At 40.3% G+C, this 19,245-nt stretch overlaps 1 protein-coding gene across 1 annotated transcript in view; it reads left to right on the top strand.

Moving 5' to 3' along the window:
* srpk2 (SRSF protein kinase 2) overlaps positions 1-19,245 on the top strand; it is a 41,431-nt gene that overhangs the window by 12,098 nt on the left and 10,088 nt on the right. The window contains 9 exon segments of the mRNA XM_088995908.1: positions 7,726-7,877; positions 9,320-9,428; positions 10,419-10,506; positions 10,590-10,677; positions 12,327-12,433; positions 12,548-12,713; positions 14,878-14,918; positions 15,051-15,372; positions 17,683-18,444. Of these exon segments, the coding sequence (XP_088852034.1) occupies positions 7,726-7,877; positions 9,320-9,428; positions 10,419-10,506; positions 10,590-10,677; positions 12,327-12,433; positions 12,548-12,713; positions 14,878-14,918; positions 15,051-15,372; positions 17,683-18,444 (1,835 nt within the window).

Below are 19,245 nucleotides of genomic sequence, written 5' to 3'. Positions count from 1 at the left end.
ATTTATTTTTTTATTTACCCATTTATTTATTCATTTGCTGGTGTATGTATGTATGTATGTATGTATGTATTTATTTATTTATTTGTGTATGTATTTATGTACTTGGTTATTTTCTTATTTTTTATTTATCTATTTGTTTATTCATTTGCTGGTGTATGTATGTACGTATTTATTTATTTTTTTTTATTTTTTATTTGGTTGTTTTCTTATTTTTTATTTACCCATTTATTTATTTATTTATTTGTGTATTTATTGTTTATTGATTATTTTTTTATTCACCCATTCATTTAATTTTTGTATTTATGTATTTATTTAGTTAGTTATTTAGTTATTTATGTATTTATTCATCTATTTATTCATTTCACTATGGCAAGTTGTGAGACAAATGTGCCTAGTCGTGATCATGGAGAATCAGGCAGTCAGTTGGAACAGGTACCAGGTACCAGGTACCAGGATCCACGACGCTAAAAAGGACGAACACTAAGGGAACTGGTTGCAATGGAAGAAAGTGATTGATTGGGTCATATGGACCCCTGGTCAGTGATTTATGCTTTGCTTGATGAAAATATGGAAATTGATTGGGAGAAGTCTTGAAGTGTCCTTGAGCTTTTACTCCTCGACACTGGAGAAATAACTTAATTTGCCTTTTTCACATAGAAACCTTGCAAAATAGCATCAAAACATGCCAGCTTCTCACCACGAGATATGCCGTCAGCAGATGATATCAATGCGAGTAAAATATTTGAGAATGTGACAAATGGGTGGGAAAAGTCAACGTCGGGTGTTAAATGTCTCACCCCATTACGGGTGCTGTGTATGCTGCGATGCCATTTCCAGAAAGGTTGAACATAGTGAATTCAAAGCAATCTCTAGAGATTGCAATGGTGGTAGGAGAGGTAAAACCGGGGTATCTCATCCTGAAAATAGTACAGCGATACTTTGGCTTACGAACTTAATTGGTTCCCAGAGTGTGTAAGGCGAAACGTTTATATCACAAAAATTAATTTCCTATAGGAAACCATTAAAATGAGAATAATCCGTTCCCAGGTCCCCATAAAACATAATTTTCTACTTTCTACTAAGCCTTAAAGGACAACCGACACCATTTTTTATTTCGTAACTGACATCAGAAAAACGTTTTATCGCATCTAAAATACCCAAAACACGCAGGCTATATTTAGTCAAATGCAAAACACCAATAAAAATGACTTAAAGTGTCCCAAAACTACTTCAAAATGACCCTGGAGATGGCGAGTTTCAGGAGGTCCCGCCCCCTATACGTGACGTCACCCCAGGACGTCTTGCGTTGCTCGAGAATCAAAACAATGGCTTCAGATTCGGAGAAGATGCTTTCTTGTTACTCATCCAGTCATGAATATGATTCAAATAGTTCTGAAGAGGAAAGCATAAATGTTTGCAATCGATTAAAGAAGTCCTTCCGTATCAATTGGAGCCGTTTGGACTCCAATGTAGCGTCCCAGAAAATGCACAAGATGGCGCCCAAGCTCTGTTGTAAATGGGCTGATTTGTCTCCTGGGAATTTGTGTCAACTAGTATCAAATAGTAGTCTTGGTGGAACACAAAACGATTCACCATCGCATTATTTATGTCTTTTCCTTCTAATTTCGCCATCAACACGGATCAACATGAAGTTTTCAGACCAAACAAAGTACCCCCAATGCATTGTATATCGCTTTCTCGGTCAGGGGCTATTCCTGACGTGATGTCACGTCAGGAATCGTCACCAATTCAAAAACAAGACTTCCTGAATATTCAGCAGAGTCTTAAAACGTAAAATATAGCTATATGCGGTGGAATCTTTGTAAAATACGCTCAGTAGAAGTCATTTGAAGACATTTTACAAATTATTGACACAACATGTCCGGAGGCGTCGGTTGTCCTTTAATGTTTAATGGCCTCACTCTCTCTCTGTCTCTCTCTTTCTGTAACGCCCACGGCTTCACTGCTGCATTCTTGACCAATCACGTGGCTTTAACCGAAAACTGGGGGCGGGGAATAGAGGAGAAAAACAGTCGGCTGCCATTTTGTTGTTAGGAAAACAGGCTCATTCGCTAACGACACATCACTCATTGTGGCGCTCAGTGTGTATCCCGAAAAATAGTTTGTATGCCAAGGTAAAATTTTCATAAATTTAACGTTCGTAAACCGAAAAGTCCGTAAGCCAAGGGGTTTGTAAACCAAGTCATCGGGTCTCAGATGTGGACTTGGGAGGAAAGCGTGCGAATGAGTCAGTTCTCCTGCCGGCGTCGACGCAGGACCAAGATGGAAACACCAGTGGGGATAAAAAAAATGGCTGGCACGCAAATCAATTGGAGACCTTTGGAATGTTTGCCAGACCTGAAGGGCAATCAGCGTTGTGAGGGGATGATGATAACAAACGACGCCGATGATGATACCGATGCTTTCGAAGGCAAAAATACCTCCGTTACCATGGTGATAACGAGACTTTTTCAAGGATGAGTCATCACGTTTGAACCAGTAGGATAAAGAGCATATACACCCTGATGAACTAAAATCCCAAGTACCCGGCGCTAAATTACGCTTTGGTTTTCTATCTAGCTATATAGCGCGTTATCAAGCTAGTTATCTATATAGCATTATAACTAAAAGTATCAGCTAGCTAGTTAAAAGAATCAGCTAACTTGCTAAAAGCATCAGCTAGCTTTTAGTTAGCTTGCTAGTTAAACGCATCAGCTAGCTAAAAATATCCGCTAGCTAGCTAAGTGATGTGTCTATCGATCTGTCTGTCTGTCGGTCTATTTATCTGTCTATCTGTCAGTCTATCTGTCTCTGTCTATCTGTCTATATAGATGTCTATCTTTCTATCTGTCTATATATCTCTATCTGTCTCTGTCTATCTAGCTATCTATGTTGCTAGATAACTATCTAGGTAACTAGCTACCTATCTACCTATATTGTTCGCTAGCTAACTAGGTGAATGCATCAGCAAGCTAGCTAAGTGATCTATCTGTCTGTCTGTCTGTCTAAAAGCATCAATTAACTTGCTTTTAGCTAGCTAAAAAGCTTTTAGCTTAGCTAGCCAAGTTATCTATCCATCCATCCATGCTAGCTGGCTAACTCAATTTTGTTAGTTAGCTGGCTATTGGCTAGCTTACAAGCTAGCCAACTAGTAATTATAGTTATATTAAAAATGTACCAAAATACATCCAATTTTTTTTTTTTTTTTTGCGCTATTTCTCTTTATCTTTTAAAGTACATTTGTCTTTGTGTTTATCTTGTTTAAACTCTGAACAGGAAAAAAACTGTCAAGGTGACAGTGCATTTTCTCAACTGCTGCGTTTCTCTCTACCTAGCTATCTAGCTAGCTGCCTCACTGGCTGTCTTGCTAGCTCTCTCGCTAGCTAGCTATCAAGCTCTCTCATTAGCTCACTATCTAGCTCGCTCATTCGCTATCTATCTAGCTAGCTATCTCCCGATCTATCGTTGCTAGCTATTTAGCTAGTTATTGGATTGGATTGAATTGGATTTGCCTTTATTAGTCTCGCAGTGAAGAAATGTAGTTACGTTGTGAAATATAAATTTCACAACGTAACTACATTTCATTACATAACTATAATTATAGTTCTGTTAAAATTGTCCCAAAAGACATCTAATTTGTTGGTTTTTTTTCATTCCCAAACACTTTTAAAGTAGGTCCATTTGACTTTGTCTTATTTAAACTCTTATTTAACCTCTCTATCGAGCTATCTCTAGCTCGCTAGCTATCTAGCTCTCATTAGCTAGCTATCAGGCTCTCTCATTTGCTAGCTATCTAGCTCTCTCATTAGCTATCTAGCTAGCTAGCTCCCCATCTATCGTTGCTAGCAATCTATCTAGCTAGCTATCTAGCTAGCTGTAACTATAATTCTGTTAAAATTGTAACAAGATACATTCAATTTGTTGTTTTTTTCATTCCCTAACACTTTTAAAGTACGTCCAATTGTCTTTGTGTCTATCTTATTTAAACTGAACAGAAAACAGACGGTCAAGGTGCATTCTTGCAAGTGTGCTGCGTTTGTGTTTAAAGGAGAACTGCCTGTTTAGAGGATAAACCTTGGAAGTTGTTTTGACATTTTATTTTGCCGATACCTTGCCGAGTCAGCAGTTCACGAGAACCAAATTGCTCAGACACAAACAAGACGAGCGCTGCGTAATGGGATTTTAATGCAGGTTGATTGTGGCAAAAAGTCCTTTGTGTCCATGTCATCCTTGTCACACTCCTTAGATTAGTCAAGTGCTCGGCATGGTGAGAAAATGCCATTTTCAAGCAAGGCGCCATGTTTTTTATTTTTAGTTTTTTTATATTCATTTTTCTGCTAAAAACAAATAGTCATCGTCGGTTGTCTTTTGTCACAGACTGGCCGTAATTGGTGTTAATAATAATAATAATAATAATACATTTCATTTACAAGCGCCTTTCAAAACTCTCAAGGTCACTTTACAGTCACAGGATAAGTTTTTCTGAGGGTGAGCAGCGGCAGCCACACGCGCCAACGTTCACTCAACTCGGAATAACTCAAATAAATAAAAAGCTAGCTAGCTAGTGAAGGAAATAAGTACATTTATTTAGCCATATTCAATTCTAACCTGACACTAGCTAGCTATTAGACGGCCCAGAGATAGCCAGCTAGCTAGCTAGGCAATAGATAGCTAATAGATACCCAGCTAACCAACCAGCTAGCTAATAGATAGCTGGATAGATGGCTAACAGATAGCCAGCCGTCATTATACATTCCTAATGTTTGTAACCTTAAAAAAAACCCAGAGGAGAAAACAATTTAACCTTGTACTTGATACGTCTGTACTTGATAGATGGCTGAATTTCATTCCTGGCTTCATCAAAACAATTTCTCCTTGGGTTTTCATTCGCGTATGAGTGTGTGTGTGTGTGTGCGCGCGTGTGTGTGTATATAAATATTTGTCCGTCTGGAGCGCTTGATGATAACAAATAACAAAAGGAAGAAAATCTTCCACCCACGTGGGCGGTAAAATTGCACTGGACAAAAATAAGACCCTGAAAGTCTCGGGATAGTACGGTTTGAAGTCCCAAGTGAACAAAAATAAAACTGACCCTCTCACGTTATTACGTTTAAAGGACAACCGACACCACCGGACAAGTTGCGTCCATAATTTATAAAATCGCTTCAAATGACTTCTACTGAGCGCATTTGACAAAGATTCCACCGCATATAGCTATATTTTACCTTTTAAGACTCGTGTTGAATATTCAGGAAGTCTTGTTTTTGAGTTGGTGACGATTCCTGACGTGACGTCACATTAGGAACGCCCCTGACCGACAAAGCAACACACAATGCATTTTGGGCACTTTTGTTTTTGTCTGAAAACACAGTGTTGATCGCAAAATTAGAAGAAAAACAGCACAAATAACGCAATGGTGAATTGTTGTGTGTTGCACCAAGACTACTATTTGATAGTAGTTGACACAAATTCCCAGCAGACAAATCAGCCCATTTCCAATGGAACTTGTGCGCCATCTTGTGCATTTTCTAGGACGCAACATTGGAGTCCAGACAGCTTGAGTTGATCCGGAAGGACTTCTATAATCGATTGCAAACATTTATGCTTTCCTCTTCAGAACTATTTGAATCATATTCATAACTGGATGAGTAACAGGAAAGCATCTTCCCCGAATCTGAACTCTCTGAAGCCATTGTTTTGATTCTGGAGCAAGGCAGTTTGTGAAGAAGTATCCTAGCATGATGTCACAAACAAAGGGGCGGGACTTTGTGAATCTCACCAGTTCCGAGCTCATTTTGTGGCAGGTTTGGGACACTTTAAGTCATTTTTGTTGATGTTTTGCATTTGACTAAAAATATTAGCCTGCGTGTTTTGGGTATTTTAGATCAGGGGTGTCAAAGTCATTTTTTGCCACAGGCCACATTGTAGTTATGGTTTCCTCTCGAGGGACGTTATGAATTTGGGGAACCCATTAGAATTTTAAATCCCTTCAAATATTACATATAGAGCACACAGCAAATTAATGAATAACTCGTTTTCAAATCTGAAGTCAAGAATAATTACTTTTATTGTGGTTGACATCCAAAAATATGAAATTTTGGCTCATATTTTAGCAATCATCATGGAATTTAACAAGTTTGATTTGCTTTCGCGGGCCGAAAAAAATTATGTGGCGGGCCGGATTTGGCCCGCGGGCCTTGACTTTGACACCTGTGTTTTAGATGCTATAAAACGTTTTTCTGATGTCATGACGTTAGGAAACAAAAAAATGGTGTCGGTTGTCCTTTAATTATGCAACATCAACTTTTGCTTTGTTATTTTATTCAGATGTCACGTGACCTTGTACCGAACTGCCATCTTTCCTTTGCTGTTTTTTTGCGACTGATTCGATCGTCTCCCATTTTGGCCTTTTCTTTCAGACTGCCGTGTCCTTATAATGTTCGATGTGATGTTCAAACAGCCTACGTGACAGGCTTGGTAAAAACACGGCATTCTATAGTGCAAGGACAATCGCGTAGGTTGTAAAAAGATAAACAATGACATCTCTGTGCCAATCATCTGCCCTTCGTGTTAGCTGACATCGTTGTCATTTTTGAAATGCTCTGTGCACCCAATTGGCCAGAACCCCCCCCCCCCCCCCCACCCCACCCAATAACCCCGCATCCCATTTTTCGCTGCAGTTGCCACGGCAACACACCAAGATCATGTGTCTGCGCCTGTGACCGCCGTTATAAGCAGCTTTCACATGACACCCCATCTATCGTTGCTAGCTATCTAGCTTGAAGGATGGATAGATTACTTAGCTAGCTAGCTTGTTGATTCTTTCACCTAGTTAGCTGGCTAAAAGCTAGTTTTAGCTAGCTAAAACGAGTTTTGAAAGGCGTTTATAAATGAAATGTATTATTATTATTATTATTAAAACATCAGCTAGCTTTAAGCTAGCTAACTAGGTGAACGCATCAGCAAGCTAGCTAGCTTACAACATCAGTTAGATAGGTAAGTCGTTAATCTACCTATCCTGCCAGCTAGCTAGTTAGCTAAAAGCATCTGCTAGCTAGCTAAAAGCATCCGCTAGCTAGCTAAAAGCATCAGTTAGCTAGCTAAAAGCATCCGCTAGCTAGCTAAAAGCATCAGCTGGCTAGCTACAAGCATCAGATAGCTGCTTAAAAGCATCAGCTAGCTTTAAGCTAGCTAACTAGGTTAAAGCATCAGAAAGCTAGCTCGCTAACAACATCAGTTAGCTAGCTAAATCGTAAAAAATAGCACCTCAAAGCATCAATACAAAACTTTCTTCAAGAACATTCATCATGGACCAGACTGTGCTGAACTAGCTATTTAGCTCGCTACCTAGCTAGCACTTTATTTGATATCGCTTTGCTATCTAGCTGGCTCGCTAGCTATCTAGCTGGCTAACTACATATCTATTAGCTATCTATTAGCTAGATAGCTTTCTATCTATTTGAGTTATTCCCAGGATTGACATCATCTCCCAAGCTTTTTCTTTCTGATTGGGATTCCTGTTGCGCACCACCTGTCAGCCACGCACACTTCCACTGGTGACACAAATTAAAATAAAAAAAAGAAATCGCTAAATAGGAAATGTCTGAAGTTGTTATCCAAGTCTGAGTCACACTTGCAGCTCGCACCGTAACTCACAGCCTGGAAAGACCAAACGACACTTGAGGCAAACATTGATATCGTCGCCTCTTTTGTCGTCATCGACAGGCCTGAGACGCAGCAGAAAGCCCCGGCGAGTGTCCCTCCGCCCCCGCCGCCTCCACCGCCTCCCCCTGAGCCGGCTGGGCCCCCGGAGCCGGAGGAGGAGATCCTGGGCTCCGACGATGAGGAGCAGGAGGACCCGGCGGATTACTGCAAAGGTCAGGATGGAACAGCGCAAAAATGTACACATGACACCAATCCTGACTGTCATCACATTGAAAGAAATATTTGTTGAGTCATCTATCTATTTATCTAGCTGTCTAGCTAGCTATCTAAAAGCATCAGCTAACTAGCTATCTAAAAAGCATCCTCTAGCTAGCTAGCTAAAAGCTTCAGCTACCTAGCTAAAAGCATCAGCTAGCTAGCTAAAAGCGTCAGCTAGCTTTTAGCTAGCTAACTAGGTGAAAGCATCAGCAAGCTTGCTAGCTAAAAACATCAGTTAGCTAGCAAAGTCATCAATCTACCTATCCCACTAGCTAGCTAGCCAAAAGCTTCAGCTAGATAGCTAAAAGCATCAGCTAGCTTTTAGCTAGCCAAGTCAGTGAAAGCATCAGCAAGCTAGCTCGCTTAAAACATCAGTTAGCTAGCTAAGTCATCAATCTACCTATTCCGCCAATTAGCTAGCTACTAGAAGCATCAGCTAGCAAGCGAAAAGCATCAGCTAGCTAGCTAAAAGCAAAAGCTAGCTGATGCTTTTCGCTATCTAAAAACATCAGCTAGCTAGCTATCTAGCTAGCTAAAAGCAAAAGCTAGCTAGCTAAAAGCAAAAGCTATCTTTAAGCTACCTAACTAGGTGAAAGCATAAGCAAGCCAGCTAGCTAAAAACATCAGTTAGCTAAGTCATTAATCTACCTATCCCGCTACCTAGCTAGCTAAAAGCATCAGCTAGCTAGCTAAAGGCATCAACTATCTAGCTAAAAGCTAGCTGATGCTTTTAGCTAGATAGCTGATGCCTAACTATTTGAAAGCATCAGAATCAGAAAACCTTTCTTCGTCCCACAATGGGGAAATTTGCAAGCTAGCTAGATAAAACACAGGTTAGCTTGATATGTCATCAATCTACATACCCCGCTAGCTAGCTAGCTATAAGCATCAGATAGCTAGCTAAAAGCATCAGCTAGCTAGCGAAAAGCATCAGCTACCTAGCTAAAAGAATTCGCTAGATTTTAGCTAGTTAACTAGGCGAAAGCATCAGCAAGCTAGCTAAGTAATCTATCTATCCGTCTCTTTCTATCTAAAAGCATCAACTAGCTAACTAGGTGAAAGCATCTGCAAGCTAGCTAGCTAAGTTATCTATCTATCCATCCATCCATGCTAGCTGGATAAGTCAATTTGGTTTTCTAGCTAGCTAAGTTATCCATCCATCTAACCATCCATGCTAGCTGGCAAAGTCAATTTGGTTTGTATAGCTGGCTATTGGCTAGCTAACAAGCTATCCAACTATTAACTCCAGTTCTGTTAAAATTGTACCAAAATATATATCCAATTTGGTGTTTTTTCACTATTTCTATTAATCTTTAAAATTTAAAGAACATTTGTCTTTGTGCCAACATATTAATGTTTTTTTTAAACATCTCTTGCCTTTTTTTGTTGCTCTCAGGCGGCTACCATCCGGTCAAGATCGGCGATTTGTTCAACGGGAGGTACCATGTGATACGGAAGTTGGGGTGGGGCCATTTCTCCACCGTTTGGCTCTGCTGGGACATTCAGTAAGTTCAACGCACGAATGCACACATGTTGACATTTCCTTTTTTAGCCCCAAAATTTTATTACACTCCATGACAACACTGGCACCAAAACTCTTGTTTTGTACGTTAGCAGGGTGCATGAACGTAACATTAACCCAGTGTCAACTTTCACACACATAGAATAACACGCGCGCACACACACAAATTTACTCACGCCGTCGGTGTTAATTACAGTAATGCAAGTCGACTGACATGGCGTTGAGTAACTTGAAGAGCGCTAAGTAACACTTCATCACAACTAATTAATACATTACTCATTCAATAAATAAATTGATATATTACAGTGATACCTTGGCTTACAAACTTAATTGGTTTCCAGACAGTGTGTAAGGCGAAAACTGTGTATCCCAAAAATTAATTTCCCATCGGAAACCATTAAAATGAGAATAATCCGTTCCCAGCTCCCCATAAAACATAATTTTCTATGAAATAAGCCTTAAAACTACATACAAAATATACCTTATTTTATGTCTAATAAATGCGCTATTGTATTGTAATTAAATAAATGAACTGTACTGTATAATAATGTCGTTTTATTTACCTTTGTGATGGTAGTTGTCAATGGATGACAATCTTCCAGGGTGCCTCTTGATGATATCCGAGTGAAGTTGCTGTGCTCTCTGCGATAATAATAATAATAATAATAATAATAATAATAATAATAATAATAATAATAGTAATAATAATAATAATAATAGTAATAATAATAATAATAGTAAGAATAATAATAAATTTCATTTATAAGCGCCTTTCAAAACTCTCAAGGTCACTGGATACGTTTTTCCGTGGCTGAGCAGCGGCTGCCACACGCGCCACCATTCACTCAACCCGGAAGCAGCTCAAATAGATAGAAAGTTAGCTAGCTAGCTCATAATACCCCCACTCACACTGTCCCCTGCTAACTGAGGCACATTTTCTGTACAATCCAATTGCTGGTTTATGTGTTTGTAGAGTGAAGAACTTTGTGGCCATGAAGGTGGTGAAGAGCGCTCAGCATTACACTGAGACGGCCTTGGATGAGATCAAACTGCTACGATGTGTGAGCATCTGATTGCTTTGAAATTGATTCATGTTTTTTTGTTCATTATTATTATTATTATTATTGATTTTCTTTTGTTCCAGGTAAGGGAGAGCGACCCCAGCGACCCCAACAAAGACATGGTGGTTCAGCTGATAGATGATTTCAAGATCTCCGGCGTCAACGGCATTCGTATCCTGCTCACGTATAATAGCATGTAGCAATACAGCAATATACAGTGATACCTCGGTTTACGAACCCCTTGGCTTACGAACTTTTCGGTTTACGAACGTTAAATTTTACCTTGGCATACAAACTATTTTTCGGGATACACACGGAGCTGCCACAATGAGTGATGTGTCGTTCGCGAACGAGCCCGTTCTCTTCATAAGAAAATGGCAGCCGGCTTGTTTTGGTCCTCTATTCCCCGCCCCCAGTCTTCGGTTAAAGCCACGTGATTGGTCAAGAACGCAGCAGTGAGGGGATGTGGTTTAAACATTAAAGAGACAGGCAGACGACAGAGAGAGAGTGAGAAAATGGATAGAAAACAGTAACATTTGGACTCGTTTCAACTTTAATAGTTCAAAAGCAGAGTGTAGACCGCAAGGTTAAAATTTCCATCAATCAGGCCCCACAAATAACCCCCACAACCCAGCTAAACAGAACACAATTGATGAGGAACTAGGTCAAATTATCGCAGAGAAAGCACCTACAGGGATCATTCCTCAAGATTGCGAAAGAAGGCTACGTTCCTCATCAAGTGTTTCATGCTGATGAAAGCGGCCACTCCACTTCCATCAAGCCATCAACGATGATCACAAAGGTAAATAAAACAAATTTATTATACAGTACAGTTTATTTCTTTAATTATAATACCGTAGCACATTTATTATACATAAAATAAGGTATATTTTGTGTAGTTTTAAGGCTTAGAAAATTAGAAAGTAGAAAATTATGTTTTATGGGGACATGGAAACGGATTATTGTCATTTTAATGGTGTACTATGGGAAATATTTTTTTGGGATACACACTTTTCGCCTTACATACTCTGTCTGGGAACCAATTAAGTTCGTAAGCCAAGGTATCACTGTAGAATGTTTATTTACCGGAGCACAGAGGACAACCGCTTCTCTCAGCATTGTATAAGAACTTTATTTTTTTTATTGCTGTCAAAGGACCATATGTAGCGTTGTGGCTGCGTTGCCAGATGCGCTCCACATTCAGCATGCCTCATTTATAATAACAGAGAATATTACAGCATTGCACAAAATGATGATACAAACTAACGACAATTTTCTGATTGCACCGGTGGGGGGGAGTGTCCACAGACGCCAAGCCAGGTGGGCGTCGGCGCCACCGCCTCTTTGAGACTTTTTTCCTTCCGCGTCCGCCTTAAGTCCGAGCGCGTGTGTTGGGCAACCACTGCTAACGTCTTCTCCGTTAGCAGGGAGAGCAATTTTTCAACAGTGCGTGTGCGCAGGAAGCCGTGCGTATTTGGGTCAGCAGAACGACATAGTAATAAAAATCGATAATATGAAATATAAAATGATAAAAATGACACTAAAAGTTATAAGATTTATAATTGCACTGTAAGCAGTTTGGTATATAATAGTATTCAATCTAAAACGTTCTTTAAAAACAATAGTTGACATTGTATACTATCCTGTTGTATAAACATCGCGTCAGCCATTTTGAATGCTTTTCAATTTACGACCGTTTGACTTACGACCGTTACGTCGGAACGGAATCGGGTCGTAACTGATGTTACCTGTATAAATACAAATAGTGTGTGTGTGTTTGTGTTTGGCGGCCATGTTTGTCCTTTTAACTCTTAGTCCAGATGTGTGCATGGTCTTCGAGGTGCTCGGTCACCACCTGCTCAAGTGGATCATCAAGTCCAACTACCAAGGTCTGCCGCTTCCGTGCGTCAAGAGCATTATCAAACAGGTGAAGGGTCCACGCCGACATTTTATTTTCGCCGCGTCCATTTTGAAGACGTACAACAATGTAAGAGAGCTCAAGCGGAGTCCTCAGCGCAGATTCTGATCATTTTATGCGCAGGTCTTGCAAGGGCTGGACTACCTGCACACCAAATGTAAAATTATCCACACCGACATCAAACCCGAGAACATCTTGATGTGCGTGGACGATACGTTTGTGAGGCGCATGGCCATGGAGGCCACCGAATGGCAGAAAGCCGGAGCTCCGCCCCCTTCCGGGTCTGCAGGTAAGGATGTTGTGAAATATCACCCTCCCCGTCATACGAGTTGAAGTAGGGAAACAGAATACAGTCAAACCTTGGTTTTCAAACGTCTCTGTTCTCCATCAATTCAGTTTTCAACCAAAAAATGGATTTTTTTTCTGCCTCGGTTTGCAAGCGAAAATCTAAGCGCCTTTCAAAACTCTCAAGGTCACTTTACAGTCGCGGGATCAGTTTTTCTGTGGGTGAGCAGCGGCCTCCACATGCGCCAGCTTTCACTCAAACCGGAATTAACTGAAATAGATAGAAAGCTAGCTAGCTAGGTATCTAATAGATGGCTAATAGATAGCTAGCTATCAAAGCTAGCTAGCTAGGTATCTAATAGATAGCTAATAGCTAGCTAGCTATGTTGTTAGCTAGAGATGACATTTACTGAACTTAAAAACGTATTTATTAATTTTTAGCTAGCTATCTAGATAGATAGCTACACAGCTAATATTTGATTTCTCCCCCCAAAATAATTTGGTCTGTCAAAACTCAACCCGGAAGTAACTGAAATAGATAGAAAGCTAGCTAGCTAGCTAATAGATACCTAGCTATCAATCTAGCTAGAGATGACATTTACTGAACTTAAAACCTTATTTACTAATTCTTAGCTTGCTAGCTAGATAGCTACAGAGCTAATATTTGATTTCTCCCCAAAAATTAATTTGGTCTGTCAAAATTGTTTTTTTTACCATACATTATATGCCTTCTATTTTATTTATTCATTAAAAAAATATCCTGCGTGGGTGAGCAGCAGCAGCAGCCGCATGCGTCAGCGTTCACTCAACCCAGAAGAAACTGAAATAGATAGAAAGCTAGCCAGCAAGCCAATAGATAGCTAATAGCTTGCCAGCAAGATAGCTAGCCAGCTAGCCAGATAGCTTTTTGTACGGTATTACAAAGAAAATAGACTTAGCACAATATTTCTTACTAATGTCTACATAAACAAAAGTCAAAAGGACAAAAAAAAACTAAATAACAAATATGACGTGACCTTGAGAGTTTTGAAAGGCGCTTAGAAATTATTATTATTATTATTATTATTATTATTATTATTATAAAAACCTAGGTTTGACTGTCCTTCTATGACAGCATACAGGAGATGGAATGTTGTTTTTTTTTTTATTGCTCCCTGACGCCCCCTGCAGATGTGAAGTGGACTTTATTTGTTCCATTCTGCTCGTTTGGCCTGAATTTACCTGCATTTGTTGCAGTAAAATGACGTTTATAAAGGGCACATTCTCTTCTCAGATCGATCCTTTGGATTTTATCACACTCTTAAAGGACAACCGACACCATTTTTTTGTTTCCTAACTGACAATCAAAAAACGTTTTATAGCATCTAAAATGCCCAAAACACGCAGGATGATATGTTGAGTCTAATGCAAAACATCAATAAAAAATGACTTCAAGTGTCCAAAATCTGCAAAAAAATTGAGCTGCGAATTGGGCATTTTCAGAAAGTCCCGCCCCTAGTTCGTGACGTCACGCCAAGACGTCTTGCATTGCTGGAGAATCCAAACAATGGCTTCAGATTCGAAGAAGATGCTTTCTTGTTACACATCCAGTTATGAATATGATCCAATCGTTCTGAAGAGGAAAGCATACATGTTTGCAATCGATTAAATAATTTATTCCGTGCCATTTTGAGGCAATAGGGAAGGGGAAATGTCTCACTCAAAAAGAGGCACAAAATGCCCACCTCCTGTGGCCACTTCCGTTTCCACAGGCTGATAAATTCCTTATATGGAGCTTGGACACCCTCTTCTGGCGGCTTTTGGGTGCAACGCGAGGTTTTCAGACCAAACAAGTACAGCGAAATACATTGACGTGATGGAAGGACTGCTACAATGTGTCTTTTTTTTCGGTCAGGGGGCGTTCCTTTAGTGACGTCACATACGGACTCGTCACCAACTCAAAAACAGGACTTCCTGAATATTCAGCGCGAGTCTTAAAAAGTAAAATATAGCTATATGCGGTGGAATCTTTGTAAAATACGCTCAGTCGAAGTCATTTGAAGCCCTTTTACAAATTATGGATGCAACTTGTCCGGAAGTGTCGGTTGTCCTTTAACTTTTGCTTGTGAATGCTGTGACTCGGGTTTTCAACGTGTCTGACGGTCGTTTCTCTTTTTTGTGTGTGTCAGTAAGCACAGCCCCGCAGCTCAAACCGGTGAGTACGACTGATGTGAGTATGATTCAAAAGGACACACGCATGCACACACACACACACGCGTCCACACACACCGAAATTGACACGCCGATCTTATTCGCATTTCGAAGCTGCCGTTTCACAAGTCTCTTCCTTCTTTACTACCAGGCGGGCAAGATCTCCAAAAACAAAAAGAAGAAACTGAAGAAGAAGCAGAAGCGTCAAGCCGAGCTGCTGGAGAAGAGGATGCTGGAGATCGAAGCCCTGGAGAGGGAAGCCGAGAAGAAGGAGGAGCGAGTCAACCACGAGGGCGACGAAGAAGAGGACGGGCGTGAAGAAAACGCGGCGCAGCCGGTGCGGAGGACGTCTATGCCTCCGGGTCCCGCCGTGGCTCTCGGAGAGAGTGATGAGGATGAGGATGAGGATGAGGATGAGGAGGAGGAGGAGGAGGAAGGTGGGGAGAGGCCTACCAGGTTGACCAATCATACATGTGAGTGTCATTGGTGTCATTGGGGATGATGGTGCTGACATTTTGGCAATCAATTGTCAAAATCATGTGAACGTCTGCTTATTATAATTATAATAATAATAATAATAATAATAATTAATAATAATAGTGGTAGTAGTATTAGTAGTGGTAGTAATATTGGTAGTAGTAGTAATGGTGGTAGTAGTTTTGTATACATACATGTATACATATAATGGTGGTAGTAGTAATGGTAGTCGTAGTAATAGTAGTAGTAATAGTAAGTAATAGTAATAGTAATAATAATACATTTCATTGAAACGTGCCTTTCAAAACTCTCAAGAACACTTTACAGTCACAGGATATTTTTTTCTGCGGGTGAGCAGTGGCAGCCACACGTAGATAGATGTCTAGCTATTTAGACAGCTAATAGATAGCAAATAGCTCGCTAGCTCAATAGCCAGCAACGGTGACCCTGTTCAACCGGGAATAACTCAAATAGATCAAGCTAGCTAATAGATAACCAATAGCCAGCTAGCCAGCCAGCTAGTCAAACAGAGGCTAGCTAATAGATAAAAAATAGATAGCAAATAGATAGCTAGCTAGGTAGCCAGCAACGGTGACCCCGTTCAACCGGGAATAACTCAAATAGATCAAGTTAGCGATCTAGCTAATAGATAGCTAGCTTGCTAGTTAGACAGTTAATAGACAGCAAATAGATAGCTAGCTAGGTAGCCAGCTAGTCAAACAGAGGCTAGCTAATAGATAAAAAATAGATAGCAAATAGATAGCTAGCTAGGTAGCCAGCAACGGTGACCCCGTTCAACCGGGAATAACTCAAATAGATCAAGTTAGCGATCTAGCTAATAGATAGCTAGCTTGCTAGTTAGACAGTTAATAGACAGCAAATAGATAGCTAGCTAGGTAGCCAGCTAGTCAAACAGAGGCTAGCTAATAGATAAAAAATAGATAGCAAATAGATAGCTAGCTAGGTAGCCAGCAACGGTGACCCCGTTCAACCGGGAATAACTCAAATAGATCAAGTTAGCGATCTAGCTAATAGATAGCTAGCTTGCTAGTTAGACAGTTAATAGACAGCAAATAGATAGCTAGCTAGGTAGCCAGCTAGTCAAACAGAGGCTAGCTAATAGATAAAAAATAGATAGCAAATAGATAGCTAGCTAGGTAGCCAGCAACGGTGACCCCGTTCAACCGGGAATAACTCAAATAGATCAAGTTAGCGATCTAGCTAATAGATAGCTAGCTTGCTAGTTAGACAGTTAATAGACAGCAAATAGATAGCTAGCTAGGTAGCCAGCTAGTCAAACAGAGGCTAGCTAATAGATAAAAAATAGATAGCAAATAGATAGCTAGCTAGGTAGCCAGCAACGGTGACCCCGTTCAACCGGGAATAACTCAAATAGATCAAGTTAGCGATCTAGCTAATAGATAGCTAGCTTGCTAGTTAGACAGTTAATAGACAGCAAATAGATAGCTAGCTAGGTAGCCAGCTAGTCAAACAGAGGCTAGCTAATAGATAAAAAATAGATAGCAAATAGATAGCTAGCTAGGTAGCCAGCAACGGTGACCCCGTTCAACCGGGAATAACTCAAATAGATCAAGTTAGCGATCTAGCTAATAGCTAGCTAGCATGCTAGTTAGACAGCTAATAGACAGCAAATAGATAGCTAGGTAAGTAGCCAGCAACGGTGACCCCGTTCAACCGGGAATAACTCAAATAGATCAAGTTAGCTAGTTAGACAGTTAATACACACACCTTGCTGTGTATTAGCTGTTAGCTGCTATTAGGTAACTAATAGTTAGCTAGCTAGTTAGATAGCTAATAGATATGATGCAAAGATTATTATCAGACATTTCATTTATAAGCGCCTTTCAAAACGCTTAAGGTCACTTTACAGTCACAGGATCAGTTTTTCTGTGGGTGAGCAGCGGCAGCCACACACACCAGCGTTCACTAAACCCGGAATAATTCAAATAGATAGAAAGCGAGCTAGCTAATAGAATAGAATTATTGTCGCAAAACCTGATGATTTTTTTGTTTTGTTATTATTATTATTATCATCATCATACATTTCATTTATAAGCGCCTTTCAAAACTCTCAAGGTCACTTTACAGTCAGATGATAAATTTTTCTGTGCGTGAGCAGCGACAGCCACACGCACCCGCGTTCACTCAACCCGGAAGTAACTCAAATAGAATAGTAAGACAAAGAGCTAGAAAGCTAGCTAGCAAGCAAATACAGGTTATATGTCACATCACACATCTCCAAAATAGCCACTGGTTATAAGTGACATTACATTGCACTTTATCAGGCGCAGCGCACAATGAGGAGCCTAACGGTGAGGAGGACCAGGAGCAGAAGGAGAAGGTTCTCCTCATCATTGAGGACGACTGCGACAAAGAAGCGCAGGAAGAGGAACTTACGCCCGTGAACGAGAAAGACGCCCCCATCCCTCCCGCTAACGGAGATCTGACACCGACGGAGGAGAAGGAGAAGGAGAACGAAGATGCACCAAAAGTGCTTGTGCTGGAGAAGGAGGTAGAACGAGACAACCAGGAGGAGAAAGAAAATGAGCTTGGGGAAAAAGAGAGGGAGAAAAGAGAAGAAACCAAGGAAAAGGAAGACGATGATGAGGAGGAGGAGGACGACGACCCCACCGCTGACCTCCTCACAGACAACAACTCCCGCGTCAAGACGCACGCCAATCAAACCGACGTGGCCAAAACCAACGGCCACGTCTTGTTGATCTCGGAGAGTCCCGACACGCAAGCGTCCACCACGCCCGAGCCTCTCCTCTGCCCCTTGGTGGAGTCTGAGCTCAGCTACACCGACAGGGATCTCTCGCTCAGCTCCGGCTACGAGCTGTTTAACGGCGAAGCCGGCGAGCCCGGACTCATCAACGGCGAGGGCGAGCGCCTCAGGGCGCTCTTTCCCGAGTTGCCTGTGGACCCAGAGCCGGGAAGTCCCGTTTGCGGGGGGACGGGTGACACCGGTGCCGGGAAGTCCACCGGTAGCCCCGCGATGGACCGCAGCCGCACCGTATCGTCATCCAGCACGGGGGAAACGCCCAAAGGTAATGAGATTTGTCTTTAGAAGTACTTTTGTTCATCATAATAATAAATAATAATAATAATAATAGTAATAATAGCAATGATAATAACAGGAATAACTACTTACTTTTGTTAATATAATAATAACAAATATGATAATAATAATACGTAGTAGCAATTATACTAACAGCAATAATAACAGGAATAACAATGCTTACTTTTGTTAATAATAATAATAATAATAATAATAATAATAGCAATGATAACAGTAATAATAACGGGAATAATAATAAGAATAATATTAATAACAATAATAATACAGTTCATTTATAAGCGCCTTTCAAAACTCTCAAGGACACTTTACAGTCACAGGATATTTTTTCTGGAGTTGAGCAATGGCAGCCACACGCGCCAGCGTTCACTCAACCCGGAAGTCTATTACACCCCCCCCAAAAAAAAAAAAGACAAGGAAAAACTAAAACTCACTAAAACAAATAAAACGAAACGAGAACAATAAGCTAATTAAAGCTAATGGACATTAAAAAAATGTTAAAACAAATTAATTAAAAAACAATCACAATTACATTAAAATTACATGAAAACTACATCATTATATTCAAATTCAATTAAAATTCAATTCAAATTCAATTCAGATTCCAATTCGGATTCAATTCAGATTCCAATTCAAATTCAATTCAAATTCAATTAAATAAAACAGAATCTTAAATCACATTTAAAATTGTTTACAAAAAAGTTAGCATAACGGCGACTTTTTTATGTGTGTATTTTGAGGATTACCCCCCCCCCCCTCACCTCATTTCGAA

Source organism: Hippocampus bargibanti, linkage group LG05 (genome assembly GCF_051943395.1).
Source record: "Hippocampus bargibanti isolate YZ-2025 linkage group LG05, ASM5194339v1, whole genome shotgun sequence".
NCBI classification, from domain to species: domain Eukaryota; kingdom Metazoa; phylum Chordata; class Actinopteri; order Syngnathiformes; family Syngnathidae; genus Hippocampus; species Hippocampus bargibanti.
The sequence above is the reverse complement of the archived record's forward strand: the minus strand, read 5'-3'. Positions and strand labels throughout refer to the sequence as shown.